This window comes from Gymnogyps californianus, chromosome 12, assembly GCF_018139145.2.
Source record: "Gymnogyps californianus isolate 813 chromosome 12, ASM1813914v2, whole genome shotgun sequence".
NCBI classification, from domain to species: domain Eukaryota; kingdom Metazoa; phylum Chordata; class Aves; order Accipitriformes; family Cathartidae; genus Gymnogyps; species Gymnogyps californianus.
In genome coordinates, this window is record NC_059482.1 from 12202431 (window position 1) to 12221612 (window position 19182).

The 19182-nt window shown below is 42.8% G+C and overlaps 2 protein-coding genes across 3 annotated transcripts in view; one reads left to right on the forward strand and one right to left on the reverse strand.

Annotated features, from left to right (window-relative positions):
• Positions 1-1845: 1845 nt before the first annotated feature.
• RGS9BP (regulator of G protein signaling 9 binding protein) lies at positions 1846-3097 on the reverse strand. Its single transcript, XM_050904177.1, has one exon. The coding sequence runs from the start codon at positions 3095-3097 to the stop codon at positions 2384-2386; it is 714 nt and encodes a 237-aa protein (XP_050760134.1). The 3' UTR covers positions 1846-2383.
• Positions 3098-3745: 648 nt separating this feature from the next.
• The window catches only part of ANKRD27 (ankyrin repeat domain 27), a 48974-nt gene continuing 33537 nt past the window's right edge, over positions 3746-19182 (forward strand). The window contains exons 1-4 of one of the 2 annotated variants that reach the window (XM_050903905.1): positions 3746-3811; positions 15798-15928; positions 17091-17201; positions 18260-18416. In XM_050903905.1, the coding sequence (XP_050759862.1) occupies positions 15827-15928; positions 17091-17201; positions 18260-18416 (370 nt within the window). In that variant the 5' untranslated portion in view covers positions 3746-3811; positions 15798-15826. Of the gene's footprint in view, positions 3812-12091; positions 12241-15797; positions 15929-17090; positions 17202-18259; positions 18417-19182 lie in introns of those variants that run through there. The other variant, XM_050903906.1, reaches the window with a different exon arrangement.

The following is a 19182-nucleotide window of genomic DNA, read 5'->3' on the forward strand; positions in this document are numbered from 1 at the left end:
ATACAAGATAATGAATGCTGTAGGTGTGACCATTCACTTATCCACCAGAAACCAGACTTGCATTACATGGGTTTTCAGAACATGGTTAACCGATCTGATTTCAAAAGGAACATGGAGTTTTCAAGAAGCACAGAATAGAGTCCAACTTCTTATCCACCTTCCTGTGAACTAAGTAAAAGGAGAGTGCAAAGAGTGAAAATACCCACAAATCCTTAGCGACTAGTGGTGGCAATCCAAATATGTACATTCTCCTGCAGCTTTTGCTCTATTTTCCATAAATATGTTTACGCAATATGATTGTGAAGGAGATCGTCTCCTTTAAATCAACACACAGCAATTACACCTTGTCTAGACAGACTGAAACAGTAGCACCAATAAATACAGGCTTGACTTTGTTAGAATGCTCCCGGGGATGTCTATGAACGTAGATTAACTACGTATAAAACACATCCTATGGAATGAGTGAAATACAATAGAAAGGAATGTGGAGTCATCTTATAAAACTGTGAATTCCCACGAGAATGGAACTAGACTGGATCAATGTGCAGAACTCACATTATCCTTCAATGTAATGATAATCTATAGCCTTTAATTCAGGCCTACACCTACTATTTTTCCTCAGCTACATTATTTTTTTCTCACCTACAAGTGACCAGATTCAAATTTGTCACGCGCTTTTTCTCCCCAAATCCAGTTCTCTTACATTTTAAAGAAAAACTGTTTGCTGCAGTTTTTCAAAGTATGTTTAGTTCTGAACTCAAGAATATTAGCTGTTTATGAGTATTGTCAACATTTTATTTAACAAGCATGAAGACTATTGTAACTTCACAGAACATGTCTGATTGATTGTTACTTTTTGGTAATGTGTCCATAATAATCAATGTGGAAGAATAATAACTTATTAAAATCCCGATATTACAGGGTCTTTATATTTGCCTGTGGAGTGCCTCATACACTTATGGCACTACAAAGTATGTACCAAGCATTCTTGAATGAATAGTGTGTGTTCACAGTAACAGAAGACATTTCTGTAAGTTACATAATAAATACCATAATACATAGGTCCTTTTACAAAACATTATAGAGCTTCTCTGCAAAGTTAGTGTCTGTCCCCCAGTTTTACCTTTAAACATTGACAATTTTATAGGGAAGCACTGGAAAGTTTTATGCTGCTCTTGCATTTACCTCCTAAAATTGCAGTGTATCAAATTGGACCAATCCTACTGGCCTCCTGTTTCCCAAATGATTAATCAGACATGAATGAGATAGGAAACTGAGACACATTTTTAGCTTTGTCTGGATTTCTGCAAAGAATTCAGGAGCTTGCAGAAATGTGACTGTGCATGTACAGGCATCAATCCCTGCCTGTCAACATGAGAGGGGATCTCTTTGGATTATTAGAAAGGTCTGCTTTAACTTGACATAATTTTTGTTTGCCAAAATCTATTTTCAAAAATTACTGCTTCTGCTGTGGGTGGATTAATTGCTCCTCTTTTCATAGTTAATTGTGAAGTGCAAACTGTTTGCTTCTACAGAAAGAAAAATTTGAACCAGTGGCAAGAATCAGCCTTTCTGCAGGGGAAGAGAAAATCGTGGTAAATGTGTATAAGAACCACAAGGCTTGCTAGTATTTTTATGAAAATGCAACTCCCCCTTTTTTCCCTCTGGATTTGGAAAGCCATTAGTCATTCGTATATGCTCTGCCAACCCGTGCAACTGGGTTCCGTACAATCCAGTCTAAATCAACAAACAGTACTTGGTATCAAACATTGCTTGTTCTGTTTTCACCATCCTCCTCCACGCCTCCCCCCTCCTCAACCATTAACTTAATCTAAAATAGAGGTTGTTTACATTCTTTTATTGGGGTTTTCATCCTTCTCCTTTTCCTCCGCGGAAATAATATTTTGCGTATTTGATGAAAAAAACCCCATATTGTATTCACTTTGTCGGACAAAACACCTGTGTTAGCCTCCAAATTTGTGTTAGTCTCAAATACTGTAAACAGTGACCAGCAGCAAACACCAGAGCCTATTCAAGAACAAAAAATACAGGCTTCTGAGAATAGTGATCTATTAATAGCAGACAAATCCCTGTTATAGCCAGTAGTGATAATACCCTGATACTTCATAGTTAACCGTTACAAGTCCAGCAGATGAAGACATCCTATTCTGCAGGCTGATTTGCATCTCTTTTCTTCAAAAAGCAAGAAGAAACAAATTGTGCATTTTAGGATATTGAGAGGCAAAAGTTCTGCTTTGTTTTTTCAAGTGCTAGGTTTAAATTCTCAGCTCATCCAAGTGACCCGTTTTGAAATTAAAGGTGAGACGTGAAACACTCTAAACACAGACTGGAGGGGGTCGGTCTTGTCAGAGCCTGCACCACCCTAAGAGAGTTTTACCACACACACTGCCAGGACAATAGCGATAATGAGCACAGCGGAGAAAATAATCCCAGCTAGAACCTTGCTGATATCGCAGAAGGATTTATTTTCCTCCACAGAGATCATGCCAATAGAAGAAGCGCCCACACTGATGGTGGATTTTAGTTCAGCCCCTGGGTCTTGCTTAGCCTCTACTGTCCACTGGGGGACATTGACCTTCATTTCCATCTCGTACATCATCTCTCCTACCTGGTTGATTTCGTTCTCGAGGTCTTTCAAATCTACCACGTCTATATTGTGCTCGGCCTCGTATTTCATGTTCTGGACACTCATCGCCCTGGCAGCCACGCCAGAGGTTCCCCCACTCATGCCTGTCTGGATCAGGTGCTTTTTGGGGACATTTAGCGGGAACTCGTGGCCCAGCTCCAGGGCTCTCCTCATGTCGATCTCCAGGATCTCTAGGCACGTGGAGAAAATCACCCATAGCCTCTCGAACTCGGCTTTATCTTCCTTACTCACGGTTTTGTCCTTCAGGACCGTGGTGAGCTTGTTCCTGTTGGCCACCGCTAACTCCTGGGCTTTCTGCCGGGTTTTCTTGAGCTCCTCCCGCAGGTTCTGGGAGTCGGAGGTGCCGCCGATGGTCAGCACCATGTGCCGGTAGCAGGCGGTCACCTTGCTGAGCGCGTCCAGCAGCGCTTTGCACTCCTCCTTCACCATGATCCCGGCGGCGGCGCGGGGCTGCGTCCCCGCCGGTCTGCCCTGCTGCCGCTCCGCCCCGATTAGCCGGTACCGGGACCAGGGAGCTGCCAAAGCCAGATGCTACCGGCACACATGGCAAGTGGTAGCTTCGGGTCACGCACGCGTTCAGCACCCTCTTACCCGCCTCGCGTCCCCGCCGGCTGCTCAGGCGGCGCCGACGCCTCTAGGAGCCCGGGCGGGCTGCGGGGAGCCCCGGGGGGCAGGCAGCATCGCTCCCCGCCTGCTACTGCCGCCGTGCAGGAGAACCGGGGCGGCTCATTCCGCACCGCGCTAAACGGCAGCCAGGGCTCCCGGCAATCGGGCGCCGCTTTTTGAAAAGTGCCAAACACCGAGGAGGGAGAAGAAAAAAAAATAAGCGAAGCTTAAAGCTCTCGAGAACGAAAGCCGGGAAGCTGGCTGTCCCGGGCTGCCGCCGCGCTGCCGCTGCCCCGCCGCCGCCACTCGCGTTTAACTCGTCCCAGCTGGGCGCCCGCCGAGTCACATGGCGCGGCGCGGGGAGCGCCCGCGGCCTCCGGGGCGCGGCCCGGCCCGGCCCTATAAGCCCTCGCAGGCTCCGCCTCCGCAGCCTCCGACCCCGCGGCGGCCGCCTGGCTCCTCGCTCGCTCCCCCGCCGGCGCCCAGCCATTGGCTTCGTGCGGCGCCGCCGCCGCGCCGGGCCCGCCCTGGATCCCGGTAGGGCTTGGCTGAGGCGCGGAGCGGTTGGGGGAGGTGGGCCGCCAGCGGCTCTCTGCGGCCGGGGAGGAAGGGAGGCGATGTTGTGGCTGTAAGTAGCGCTCCCGCCTCGGGCGCCCCGGCCCGCCTCTCGGCGGGAGGACGGCTTCCCGCGGCGCCGAAGGGAGCGCGCGGTTGCGGGACCTGCTCTGGGGAGCCGCCCGGCCCGGCCCGCGGGGCAGCCGCCGCCGCGGTGGTCCCTGCGGTGCCCTCCCGCCCCTCCGTGACAGGGAGGGGGGCCGGGCGCGCGCGCCCTCGCGCGCCGGGAGCGGCTCGGCCGCGGCCTGGTGGCGGGCGGGGGCTCCGCCGGCCTCCGCCGCGGCCTGCTCCCGGGCTGGAGCTGCGGCGCGGAGCCGCCGAGCCCGCGTGGGGCGGCGGGGGTCAGGGCGTGCTTGCTCCCGTGCCATTCGGGCGCCCGGCGCCGCCGGCCTGGCGGCACCTCCCGGCCGCACGAACTGACGGCACTTGTCAGTGCCCGCGGTCTCGCTGGCACCTGCCTTCCGTCCCGCTCCTTGACGCGGTAAAGCGGTGGAAGTGTTTAATGCGTTGTTGAACTTCATTTAGCCCCAGCTACGTAGGCTGTTGATGTGAGGTCGGTGCTGTCGGATTCCTACCGGAGTTCACGGTGCAGCGGGTGTCCCACAGTGTTGCAGGCACTCCAGGGCAGTGCTGAGGGAAAGAACTCGTGTTGTCCTCACCTTTTGCATGGAGTGTTTAAGAAGGCCAGTGGGAAGTGCTGTTGTGCAATCCAGAATGTCTGCAGTTAGCTCAGGTCCAGCAATTACATGTCAGAAAGTGCAGGAAACACTAGTTCCTCACTAGCAGAAATGGTGCTTCACAGACTACCTCTGTGAACGGGCTGAAGTACAATATAATGATTAGTGACGGACACTAGGCTGTGTTTGTGTGTATGTCTGAACCTTCTAGAAGAACAGAATTGATGATGTTGAGTGCTACACAGTAAACTAAACTATGTTGTCTCTAGCACATGATGCATCTCTGCCGAAGTAGAGTTCTGGAGAACTTGCTTGCATAACATACGCTGCTATGTATGCCTCAATGTTTGTGGGTAACTGAGTGGTTTTCTGATGCTACAGTAACTTGAAAAACATGTGAAGACATATGTCCACGAGAAGGAGGAGCATGACCGTTTCCCTTATCGTGCCACCCCTGTAGTGCAGTGTGTGCTATGAGCAAGATAATTTGCTATGAGGAGCAGCATCCAGGCAGACTCGCTTTCTGGTGCTGTGCCCAGCCTGAAAAGTCTTCTATGTTGCTTCTTCTGCATCTTGGTAGCTTGGACTCCACTGACTGTTTTTTGTTGTTCTACCTTAATTTTGGCCCTAATTCTAAGCCATATGTAGCTTCTGCTGCAGGTTGCCACCTGTGGAAGAAACTACTTTTTAACTTCGTAGATTGCCAAGTTACTACAGAGTAAACTGAGTAGCTCTCTACCAATTTGTGTGTTGGTAACCTAGAAGAAGGGAATTGATAATGCCTGTTTCCTTGTAGCAGTAAAGAAACACAGGATGATTTTGACCTGATTATAAGTGAAATCTTATAATTGCTTAATCATTGTCAGGTGGAAAAGGCATTAGCTCTGGGTTTGGAGTCCTGTGTGACTTAAGTGTGAAGCTTATTGCTAACTAAATCATGCATATTTGTGTGTGTATAGTAGCTGTGTTTAAGGTCTGCCACATATCACTAAAGTTACTGTTCATTGTGGCACATCAGAATCTTGAAACTGCTTCTCTGAAAGTAGCTGAAAAGGGGAGGGACGGGGTATTGTTTCAGGAACATGTGACTACTTAAACCTGAAGGTAGCAGCAGTTATAATCTGTATCGGATAATGCCTAAATAAATCTTTAGGTGTGTCATGTAGGAAGAAAGAGGCTGTTATTTAGATTAGTTCTAAGTTAAGTCCAGCTGCATGCAATTATCCAATTTGGGTAGATTGTGGAAACTCTTAAAATTCTGTTGTAGTTTCAGACAGGCATGATGTTCTGAAAATCCAAATCTTGATACAGCTTTCAAACAAGATGCTGACTAACTGAAATATTGTCCTGGGAAAACTATTAGGATGGAGTGTAAAAATCCTCAGAAGTGAATCAGGAAGTAGCATAATGAGTAGTAGGAGAAATGTATTTCCTGGTTCTGTGGAAAGGCTTTCTTGCAATAGATGTTAATGACCATATTCTTCCTATTCCAGTACTCTTAAAAAAGTTTGCAAAGTATTCTGTGATGCTTCTTGAACATCACTACTTGTTAAATGCTATATCCTCATTTTAATAGACTTTTAAGTAGAATTTTAGGTAAATACAAATCTGTTTTGTTTAAATGGTTGGTAAGCCTTGCCTGATGGGCTTGCTTTTGGAGTAAGCTCATATACTGAATTTGGTCTGTAGAATGCTCTGGCCTGGGAAAGCTTGAAGCCACTGTGAGATGAAGAAGGAAAATAAGGATGAGATACAGTGAAAATGAAACATGACATCAACCCCCTCCCTCCCCCGGTAACACTATGCAGCTTCCTTCAATAACTACTCTGACTTGCTTTCTGCTAAGCATTTTGCTGGTAAAGTGGCTTGAGGATTTGATCCATGGCAAGAATCTTAATTTATATCATGGAAGGATGTTAGACTGATATGTCTGTGTCATGGTGTTTACTGTCAGGCAGTTCTTAATGACCTCAGGCTGGTGTATGGTGTATTATGTAGCATCAAAACACCAGTGGTGGTTGAGGTAACTTATTTTGCTAGTTAGAAGAACTTACCTGCTGAATTGTGTCCCAGCCTTCCTTACCCTTGCTCTGCTCCCTAAAGGAGGGAACTAGTGTAATGCTACAATGTTTTTCATAACTAGATATTCTAGTAATTGTCTGATGTTTAAGTTTCTTGCAGTGATGAGGTAAGGCTTAGTGCTGCCCTGCAAGGACTTGGTTTTCCTATTGAGATGCACAGAGAACGGATTAAATTCCTGTCCAGTTGTCTGCTTTAAGGACAATCTGAACTAAGGTGAATGGGGTACAGGGTTGCTGGCTTCAGTTCCCTCGTATTTCTGTGAGTGGCCTGTGCTGAGTCTGACCCTGCATACTTGGTTTCTTTACAGACTTGCTGCTAGTCTTGGAGTTGATATCAACCTTACGTGGTCTGCTGTGAACAGTGGTGGTCTGTAACTCTGTAGAGAAGAAACAGTGTTACCTTCTGTGACCCACATCTCAGCAGTACAGTGTTCAGGCCCACTGCAACCTCAGTACACAGGCTGGGGAATTATACCACTGTCTTGCCTCAGTAACTAAAGAATCAAAATAATTGGCTTAAGTAAAACAGTGTTTATCCTTGTATTTCAACTCCTTAGTTTGTTTTCTTCCCTTCTCCAAAGAAGTACCTGTGCTGACACCTCTGCAAACCTGAGGAGGTCACCTTACATACAGCTCACTAATACTTGGAGGAAGCATCCTTGTTTGAGAAGCTGTTTTGGGAACTTTGTACTTTCTGTTAATGTTACTCCTGTAAATGTTCCTTGTAATTGTTTATGTGGTTCACTGACCAGCACTCTCTGCACTCTAAGGGCTTGCTTGTGAATAGCTCACAGTTCCCCATCTGAGAATTTAATGCAGCTTTAATAGTGGTAAGCCAAAGAATTAAAATTCTTTGCAGCTACTCTGGTGGATTTCTAAACCTGCAAGAATTGGGAATCTAGTCTCTATTCTGCTGTGAAGAGGAGAATGCAGTTTGTTCCTAATACTTGGCTAAGACAAGTAAGATTATCTCAAATCAGTGGAAGTGACTGGATAAAAGTGGGAAGCTTGCTTGTTGAAGGATGAGCCACTCATATTAAAATGTGCTTTCTCTGGAGGAAATAAATAGGTGACTGTGGAGAGTCAAGCCAGTATGTTCTTTGCCCTCAAGTCTGAGACAAGTAAGAATGTGTCCACATCAAACTACAGTGCAAATACACTGTTAAAATACGAAGGGTGAACCTTCTTCCTACTTTTCAAGAATGAGCTCAGTTTTGGAGTTTACAAGGTGGGGTTCATAATGAAAAGCAGCATGAGGAACTGACACAAACCGACCTGCGCAGTGCTCCCCTGTTGCAGGCAGGTGCTGTAGGGTCTCTGGGGGAGGCCTGGCTGAGAAGGGTGGGAGCGGTGGTAGGAGAGCCAGAGCTGTTAGGCCTAAAAAGGGCTTGGGGGGTGTTGGGCAGAGACAAAACCAAAATCATGAGATCCTGTGCCAGCTCTTAACCCTTCACTGGAAGAAATGTGTGCCTGAAGGGGGGATGCTGAGATAAATGACCATCTTCCTGGAATGCTGCTGACCCATCCTTTCCCAACACTGTTCCATTGCTGTCAGACTTATGTTCTGGGATCGTAAAACTTAGTTTTTCCCTGGTTGCTAAGAAGCCTTGAGCTGGCTGATGCAAATTCATCACTCTAACCTGATAATTCAGAGGTGTTATTCTGACATACTTCAGTTTCACAGCAATCAATACAAGCTGAATCTAAAAGGGGTAGGAATAGATTGTTTCCTCTGTTGCTCCCTCATGGTGAGCAGGGTGCACTGGAACATGTCTCAGCTGTTTTTCATAAGATGCTCAGTGTTATCCCTTAGGGGAGGGAGTAAGGTTTCTTGTGTGCTCTAACAGAGAAAGGATCTTTTGTTTTATTGGGGTGAATGCTGATTTGAGGGCTCAAGTCCAGATTGTAACCTTTGCCCAGAAGTGGGGTAAATGAGGAGTAGTAGTGCAGACAAAAGAGTGGCTGAAGTGGTAACTAGATTTTTATTTGGACTTAGACTAGTTAATTCCACTGTTAGATTCCTGTTTGCTTGCAAAGTACTTTAAGATATGCTTAGCTTTGGCTGTTCTTGCTAACAAGTGGTGCTCTTAAAGAGGGAGGGAAAAAAGCACTCTGTTAGGAAAAAAGAAATTTAAGTAATTTAGAACTAGGGAATAATTGCTTCCTCTTATTTTTTCTGCGGAGCTCTGCATTTTGCTAGTGTGGTAAATACACATACAAACTTTATCAGAAATGTCTGTGTGTTATTCTGAGCTAAACATCTTTTAGTTGAGTAACAAGTTGTTGCTTGTTCTGATTTACTCATTATTTTGAGCATTTCAGCAAGTGGTATTCTAGTTACTGGTTTACTAAGCCTTAGTTGTTACTGTTGTAGAGTCTGCAAGCTAAGATGAAATTGATGTAATCATGTGAAACTAAGGAGGAGTGAAACTTCACAGTATTGCTATGCAAGTAAAATTCAGTGAATTTATGCTTTTTGAACATGACATGCTAATGGATCTGGTGTTGAAGATTTTGGAGAACATGATGTTCTGCTCCTTTGTAGCTGGACTTTTGTGGAGAGGACACTGCTATACTTGATGTTAGCATCCCAGTATAATATCCTAACTTGCTCTCCTGGAGAGATTTCAGATTACTGAACTAGGCTAATAATTTTTACCAACTTTGGTAGCTGTTTTACTGTCTTTGTTCTGCCAAAGTATTATTAAAATGCCTTAATGAAAACACAGAATCGTATACTGTTCAACATTGAATATGAAGTGTTTGTATACAGAATCCCTAATTCTGTTACGAAAGGCATTTTCTCTGCAGTATGTTTTGTTAGGTCTTTAATAGTGGTATAGCAGAACATTCAGAAGATGATGTGCCTAAGAAATGAGTACATAGTTGTATAACTTGAATGTGGACATGATGTAACTGCCAAGTAACAGTGCAAATACAATGACATCTACTTTAATGGCTGTTTGTCTAAATTTAAAAATGCTTCTTAAAAGGAACTGAAACCTGATAGGTCTGTAAAAGGTACCTCACTTGACCATCTCTAAAGGAAAGCACCATCAATGACAAAATAAACTGTCATCGTTAAATCCTACTCATTGTTTTCAGTACCAAAGGTCATAAGACTTCATTTCCAGTGTTTTGCAGAAAGCAGTGATGTGCTTAGATTCCATGGTATGTTTTTCACTTTAGCTATCCCTTTTACCATTAATTGTATCATTAGAATTATCACTCTGCTCTTAATCTAGAAAGGATTTGGCTGTTTTGAGGTTATGATTATGTTTTTTTAAAACAGTAACATAATGCTTATTACATTATCTGATCAGCTAGCTTCTGTTCTTCCAGCAATTTGAGCTATTTCTGTGTTTACAGGCATGAAGCCACACACTTAAGTGATTCCATTTAAACCTTTTATATAACATTAGTACTTGTGTATTGCTTTACAGCTCTGCGTGATAGAATTTAATAAACTTCATAGTGAATACGGCTTATGACAATTTTTTTAGTGGGCTTTCTGTTAAGCATTAAACAGTTCAGGTGATGTATATAAGGCTTTGTACATTTACTGCTTTCTTAGTGCTAGTAAATTTAAAGCTGTCCAAGGTGCAAGTAGAAGAACAAGTCTGTACCCCCCCTGGTGTCCACTTCCCTTCTCCCCCCTGCCCCCTTCCCCCCCCCCCCCCAAGTTAAATTAGGTTGAAGTTGGATGTTGTGTTCTGCCAACAAACTCTCAACGGAGTATTCTAATACGTTCCTAGAATTAAGCAATGCATTAGCCAGTATTTTCAGATGCATTTAACTTTTGGGGTGGAAAGAAATTGACTTAATCTCAAAAATGCCTGAGCCAAAATTTGGGGAAGCTTTAATGTACTCTCTTGATTCTGTAGACTTAATCTATTTAAGTTTAGTATAAAGTCCTTTGTTTTTCTGTAATTACTTAAATTGTAGATGGTTTATACATCCACACTTCTGTCTCTCTGAAGAATGCTGTGGATAGGTAAAGGAGGTCCAAGGGAATATAGTAACTTAACTGTTTCAGTTAGTAAGTATACCACCCTTTCTTTTTCATACCCACATTTTAATCAGATATGATAGCTATCCACTAATGTAGCACTGAGCAGATGCAGGGGTAAGGGAGAGAGAAAAGGGAAGGAAATTCAGACTTGTGATTCTCAAAACAGTACTAATTTGGCTAGTGGTGGTGATTTCCTGCTGTGTAGGAACATGCATGTGGTGAGCAGTTCAGAGTTCACAATCTGCTTCTGCTCAAGGTGGGTGACAAATTCCCATGTGAAGTAGAAGTTTTAGCTTCCTTAATGGGGTACAGCATGTTGATGGCATCTTAGTTGCATTACAGTAGCTAAAATGCCAGAATTCAATGTTTGAATGCGGTTTCTTTTCACTTCTTGCTGGAGCTCTCAAGTGTGATTCAACCCTGTCAGTAGTTCTGTAGTAAAAGAATCTACATGGCTGCCACTAAGTGTTTTAAAACTAGATATTTGTGGTAATTCATCAATCAGGAACTGAAGATTATAATTTCAAGCTCTTCCTGTGATGATCTGTCAACTGAAGTGATTCTTAAAGTACTCTAGTTGCTTGTGTTTTTTTCAGGTGGAGGCAATGATTTCAGAGCTACATCGATCATATAGACAGCAAGCTTCATAAGCTCAGGTTTTCTGTGGGACCTCCCCTCCTTCCATAAATTTCTTCCACTTGTTTTGCCAGGGAATGAAATGATGTTTTTAATTCCTTTCTAGACAGAGCTTATCAGCTGGGGTTTCTTGATGGTGAGATACAGGTGTCAAGATGAGGATGACTTGTGGAATGTGTTCTTCTCTCCCCCCTTCCTATTATGGGAAGAAGTCTTTGGACTTAACAATTCATTAAGGTGAAAAAGTGGCAATATAGCTATAGCAATTGGAAACACTTGTGCACTGCAGTTCTGTCTCTGCAGTCTCATGCTTGGTTGCCTTCTGTATCAATGTGCTCTTTTCCCCGACATAGTACATGGTATACTAATACCTTCTCCATCACTGTTTTGGGGAGGGTCATAGCAGTCTTATCTACCATTTGACCAGATACTGAACATAAATTCACCAAATAAAAAGGCAGACGAAGATGCCTCAGTGGGCCAACTACATTAATAAAAGCTTGATTTGGAAAGTGCCTTGAGAGACCACATAATCTAGCCTCCTAGCTTCACTGTGTCCATTATCACCTCTAGCAGAGGTTTGTCTAACAGGTTCTTAAAGATTTACAACTTGAGAGACTTGATAGCTTTGCCAAGCAATCTAAAACATGTGTTATCTTCTCTTTTGAAAGGTGTTCCTGATCTGTAATCAGAGTCTGTTTTCTTCAGCTAAGGCTTATTTCTCCTACAGATGTGGAAAAAATGCCCTTCACTGAGAGCTTGATCCATCTGGGGGAAAAAATTCTTACCTGTTTCATGCAGTTTCTTCAGCGTAAACAACATCACTGCATTTCGTGTTTTGGATCCTGCTTCCAGGGCTTTCTCACCTTTCTTACTTCAGGTTCTCCTCCAGTCAGTTCATCTCCTCTGAAGTGCAGCAGCCAAAAAAGGATGTAGGACTCCCAAGTAAGTCTTGCTGTGGCAGAGTATTTTGCAGGCTGCACATGTGTGTACATACAGCCCTGCTTGGTGCTTGACTTTTATATAATAAACTGTCACTGATTCATGTTTGGACTGTAAGCTGCAGTCATTTAAGATCTTACTTGGAATTGTGGCCTAGCCAGCTGTTCAGCAGGCAGGTTTTTTGTAGCTAACTAGTCCTGCTTATTAAGGTCTGTCTTAGCCCTGATGTTCTATGGATCAGTGATGAGCTATCTGTTCCTGCAGCAGACCTGCCGCTGGGTTTGTGTTGCCTTGTCTCCTTCCCCCACCACTGGCTGAGGAAGCTCACAGCTTGAACTTGGATTGCAGCTGCCTGCCAGGAAATGTTTATAGTGATCATCAGCTGTGGAATTACTGGTGATCATCCTGTTTACCCAGGCACTGTGGTAGGACAGATCTTGTGTGAAGCTGTACTTTTTTTCGGTTTGAAGTCTGGTAATTACTGAACTTGGCTAGTCTTTTGAAGTTGTCAATGAGCAGACGTTTTCTTCCCCTTTGTGTTAGCAAACTTCAGATCTGTGCTCCAAAGAACACTGTTTTGGGACTGCTGAATTAGTATTCTTTCATAGAAGCTCTTAGTTTTATTTTATGTTTTGAAAGTGGATGAACCACTTCATCTGGAACTTCACAGGAAAACTCTGCTTGAGGCAGTTATCTGCCACTGCTAAACTTCTGGTTCAGGCTGAGGTAGTTCAAGCTGTAAGTAACTGGTGATAACTTTATAGTGGAAATTGCTTGCAGCTTTAGCTGGTCATGTTTGTGTTTAGCTCTCTAAGGGAGCTCTCCTTGTGCCTAATTATAAGGGGGGACCAGACTGTAGATCAGCTAACAGACTATAGATCAGTTAACAGAATAGCTGAAACTCAGAGGCTGTCTAAAAATTGGTGGGAGTTGGGTCTATGTTTTTCTGCGCTATTAAACTGCCGTACAATGGTTTCATGTCTCTTCCATGATCTACAGAGAAAGGCATTTTTTAGTACCACTACAGCATTAGGTAGTAAGATACTACAAGTGCTACAGAACAAGCCTAAGAAGCTCACATTGAACAAATAACGTGCTAGGTATAATTCTACATTTAAGAAAACAAGGGAGTACTGATTATGTAAGGGTGGCTTACTCAAAGTTCTGCTGCTGTTCTCACCCTTTCCTAGGACACATAGCTGAAATTGCATGAGGAAATCATGCAACTTCTGTTGATTCCTAAGGGAAGCTGGATGAGGGGAAAAGACATAGAACAGACTAGTTAGTTAAGCACTTATAAGCCTCTTATTTTATTCAGAAGAATTGAGATTAATTCTGAAGTTATTCCAGAAGGGACCTATTAGGGTTTTTCCTGCCCTTGTGTCTAGGATGTATCACAGTTTTTTTTTTTAATAGAGAATTAGAATCGAGGAAGCAAGCAGTCGAGGGTCTAGTGCCTCTAGAGGTCATCTTTTCCCTGTGACACACCTAGTGATAGCTTTTTCCAATGCCTACAGGTTGGGTTTTCTGTCTCCAGTCACTTTTTTGCTCACTGTTTTGCCAAATGTTATGCATCAGCCTGACCTCAGATAATTGAGACTTTTTCCATGGGAGTAGAGATGACCACAAATGATGCATTTCACAATGACTTTTTAATTGACATGGATGTTCATATCTCCTTGGTGTACCTATTTCCTACAACTTTCCCTGGAAAGTTGAGGATTGCCTTACGCAAGGGTTCCTGTTACCCTATCTGGGTGTCTCATTGATGTGTATCAGTCAGTAATCCTTACACAGGTGAGTCTTAAGACTTGCATGAGCATATTGCAAAAACATCAATGTCCTGTGATGCAGTAGAATCTGCTGTAAAGAAGCTGTTAATTCATGTCTCTTGGCTTGTTTTAGATCTTAACAGTGCAAGTTAGCTTGTATATCAGTGGTAATAATGTAGATCTTAACTTCTTTCCTCCTCTCCTAAATTTTGTCCAAACGTATCATGCATTGTTAGACTCCAACACCTGCAATGCATAAGGAGACATTGTGAGGATAACTATGTAATTGGAAATCCTAGAATCGTTTAGGTTGGAAAAGACCTTTAAGATCATCAAGTCCAACCATTAACCATTAGCACTGCCAAGTCCACCACTCAACCATGTCCCTAAGCACCACATCTACATGTCTTTTAAATACCTCCAGGGATGGTGACTCAACCATTTCCCTGGGCATACTGTTCCAGTGCTTGACAACCCTTTCAGTGAAGAAATTTTTCCTAATATCCAATCTAAACCTCCCCTGGCACAAATTGAGGCTGTTTCCTCTTGTCCTATCACTTCTTACTTGAGAGAAGAGACTGACACCCACCTTGCTACAACCTCCTTTCAGGTAGTTGTAGAGAGCAATAAGGTCTCCTCTGAGCCTCCTTTTCTCCAGGCTAACAACCCCAGTTCCCTCAGGTGGTCCTCATAAGACTTGTGCTCTAGAGCCTTCACGAGCTTCATTGCCCTTCTTTGGACACACTCCAGCACCAAAATGTCTTTCTTGTAGTGAGGGGCCCAAAACTGAACACAGTATTTGAGATGCGACCTCGCCAGTGCCGAGTACAGGGGGACAATCACTTCCCTAGTCCTGCTGGCCACACTATTTCTGATACAAGCCAGGATGCTGTTGGCCTTCTTGGCCACCTGGGCACACTGCTGGCTCATATTCAGCTGGCTGTTGACCAACACCCCCAGGTCCTTTTCTGCTGGGCAGCTTTCCAGGCACTCTTCCCCAAGTCTGTAGCATAGGGTTGTTGTGACCCAAGTGCAGGACCTGGCACTTAACCTTGTTGAACCTCATACAATTAGCCTTGGCCCATCAATCCAGCCTGTCCAGATCCCTCTGCAGAGCCTTCCTACCCTCAAGCAGATCAACACTCCTGCCCAACTTGGTGTCATCTGCAAACTTACTGAGGGTGCACTTGATCCCCTCATCCAAATTATTAATAAAGATACTAAACAGAACTGGCCCCAATACTGAGCCCTGGGGAACACCACTTGTGACTGTCTGCCAACTGGATTTAACTCCATTCACCACAGCTCTTTGTGCCTGGCCATCCAGCCAGGTTTTTTATCCAGTGAAGAGTATGCCTGTCCAAGCCATGAGCAGCCAGTTTCTCTAGGAGAATGTGGGAAATGGTGTCAAAGGCTTTACTAAAGTCTAGGTAGACAACATCCACAGCCTTTCCCTCATCCACTAAGCAGGTCACCTTGTCATAGAAGGAGATCAGGTTAGTCAAGCAGGACCTGCCTTTCATAAACCCATGCTGACTCGTCCTGATCACCTCGTTGTCCTGTACATGCTGCATGATGGCACTATTCATGGAAAATAATCTTTCTGAATAACTTGAGTAACTATAGTTACCTTCTTGTTAGTTAAGCATGCCATTGACTCCTTACATCAAGACCTGAAACTGCTTTTTCCTTTTAGACAAGGGGAGTCAAACTGCCCCCTAGGTATTCCCAAATATTATGTTTTAACAGTACCACATATATGTTAACCATTCTCCATATATATTTTAGAAAATCTCCTTGGAATATCTGAAGTCCATATGGCTATGTATGATGAAGATATCTTGAAAAATCCCTTTTATTTGGCCATTCAGAAGCGGCGTCCTGATCTATGCAGCAAAGTTGCAGAACTCCATGGTATTGTAAGTATACATAAGCAGATTAAAAGCTGCTTATTAAATAGTAGCTATATGAATTTAAATCATATGCTTGCTGTGACGCATGTAAAGATGAGTGCAAGCCTACAAAACTTGGAAGTGAAGCAGAACAACTTTTAAAGTTGCTTGTTATTTACTAATATGGACCTTGATATTGCATGGTAGTAAAAGGTCAAAATTGGTGTTGTTTCTAAACTTTACAGGAAGCTTATTTTCTTTTGCTATGAACCAAAGTTACATATTCTCCCACTTGCTTGTAACTTAAAATGGGATTGGCCTTTTGAAATCCCTGGTGGGCAGATAATTGGTTATTTCTGACGGCATCTTACATAGCAAAATAAAGCCATTAAACTGAGCTGGAATAAAAACTCCAGTCCTTAAGACTTGTAATCTGGGTATTCTGCAATTAGTCTTCATCCAAAATTGTGTGAAGACTCCATTAAACTTGGAGGTTATCGTTACCTGATTATAAAATTAAGCCTTAAATTGGACAGGGTTCTTTCAATTGTGTGTTACTTAAGATGATGTCATTTAGCTGAAATGCTAAAATCTGTTCACCAGTTCTGTCTGTATTCTAACACCAGTTCTGAAAGCTTCTGAGTACTGAAAGAACCACTTGCTTCATGCTTCTCTTCCTTGACAATGAGATGTATTTCTTTTCAGCATGTATATAGTGTTTGTTGTATTCATGTGTTGCTTTCTAATTAAGAATTTGTCTCAAACTGCCAGTCTGTTGGTGTGCAGTAGACCTAAGATGTTTATCTTAGATTTTTTTTCTTTCTGATAGATTTTCATTTTAGTTTGAAAATATACTTCACTTTATTAGCTGCCTAATTTTAAATCATTCAGATGACTGGTGCTAAGTAACTTAAGATTTCATCTCCTACTAGGATTGTTTGCTTTAGTTACATTTGTCATCCTTTTTCAGATAAGTCACTGAATGAAACTTCCAGGTTCATCACCGGACTGTGTCTATCAATGGCCTTTCATTTTTATTTATTTTAAACAGAAGCACCTATAGTTGCTATACATTTGCTAGTAAATGTTTATAAGCCAGATTCAATTGCTTGCCTCTAAAGGGCAAAAGCTATTGGTGTTTAGCTGGTGATACATGGCATTTCTCTAAAGCATGATCTAACTTTTTTAGGTGTTAGTTCCATGCAAAGGAAGCCTTTCAAGCAACAGTCTTTCTACCTGCCAGTTTGAATCTTATGTTCTGAAGCCACTAGAAGAAAATTTTCAAACCTTAAATGGAAAGGTATTTCTGTTTTGATATCTGAATGTAGCTTGGGGACACTCCAACAAACGATTCCCTGCAGTTGGTGACTGATAGTGTGAACTCATGGTTACAGGAGAGGTAGCTAGGAGTTAGAGCTACCTGGCAAAAGGAGTATGTTGCCCATCTAAGCCAAAGTTCTCAGGGATATACTGCTTTCTAGCAAAAGCTGTATTTCTGGCATGTACACAAGAATAGTTGTCCTGTTCAGATGGTAACACTGCCTCTGATTTCAGCTTACTACTTTGGCGAAGCAAGTTTGTCAATTTATCTGTGTCTGGTGGTTAGGAATTTTGTTGTGTCAGAAGGGCACTTACCACTTAAGAACTCTCTCTAGCTTTCAGGTAAATAGTAGCCTGCCTATATTGTATGCAGATGCAAGTTCACCAGGGCTTAAGACAAAACTATGATGGTATCCAGTTGTATCGGAGGCCTGATGTATTAATTCAGTTCAGTGAGTAGAGTAGAAACTGACTAATGTAGCAGCAAGCCGTGATGACCAATGCTAACACTGCATAGGATCACATTTTTTCCACTTGTAATTTTGCAGTACAGTCTGAGATCTTGCACCTGTTTGCAGGCTATCATCTAGATCTTCCTACTGCAGATATCCTCACTGGAGTTGCTTGAGAAGATCAAGATGAGTGTGAGAAATGTAGACAAGATGTGGGGTGTTTTTTCTGAAGCCGGGCTTAAGTCCCAATTCTAAGTTGTTTTTTCAATTTCCGTTCTACTAAAAGTGCTCTAAAATCTGCAAATAATCACTTAGACCTTGGAGATTGTCTGAAACCTCCTCTAGTCTGTAGTAGACTTATAAAGAAAATAGGTGTAAGAAAAGTTTAGCTAGCCATTGTAGACGGAAGAAGTCTTTGTTTCAGTGTCTACACAGCATGAGAATATGAAATCTTTTGAATCTGGGGCTTTCTTGTCTTGGAAGATTCTCTTCTTTCCCTGGAAATGTAACTATGCAATGCAGAAGGCAAAGAGTAACTTTCTTCTGGCGGAGTTTTACACTTGATCTGGTTTTCATTTTGTTTCAGGAGATCTTCATACAAGGAAACCTCATCATTTTAGGAACTGGTTTTAATTATCATCTCTCGGTACCTGTTCTTTTTGAGGAAACTTTTTACAATGAAAAAGAAGAAAGCTTTAGTATATTGTGCATAGCTCATCCATTGGAAAAAACAGAAAGCTCAAGTATGTATTGAAGTGTTAACTTGGTCTTGTTTGCGCAGTGAGCAAATTAGCATGTTTGATATGCTTATACATTTCCTTCATTCTGAAAAGTGTTGGCTTGGTTGAAAGCTCTTGGCATTTATTAGCCTGGTGGGGTGGATGTTGGTATGCTGCTGGAGAGAAATATTAAGTTGCTGCCAGGCAAACTGAATTCTGTAGGGTCTATGCCCCAGTCTCAGCACTAAAAATCATCTGTGGAATACTTGATCCAGCATGATTTTTTTTAGCAATCCTCAGTTTAGTGCTGACTGCTTAAAAAAAGGATTTAGTCTTAAATGTGATGTGTTGTGAGATGCAAGGTGGATGCACAAAAAACTGGAGAGGTCAATTCTTTCGTGATCGCTTCACCAGTGGTTAGAGGTTGTATAGCATAGTTATGTAGCAGCTCTTCTGGTGGTGGTTTGTCTCATTAAGTTGAATGTGTTAATTTTTGTCCTAGTACTGAAAGTGCTCTTGATAAGGCTGGAACACTATTTCCAAGGCTACTGTTAAAGCTGTGAATGTAACAGGATTTCCTTGTGAATTTGTATAACAATCTGTGTTTACTAATTAAAAAGAACAGAAGCTTCTTAAACCATATGCTTTTTCTGAAATAAAAACATCTAGTCTTCCTAAATACATAAGAATATCTATTTGAAACAAATGATGACAAAGTGAAGTAATACTAGGATAGTGTGAAAATAGTACTGTGAGGATGTATGAAAGTTGTTCTGAAAAAAGCTGGCAT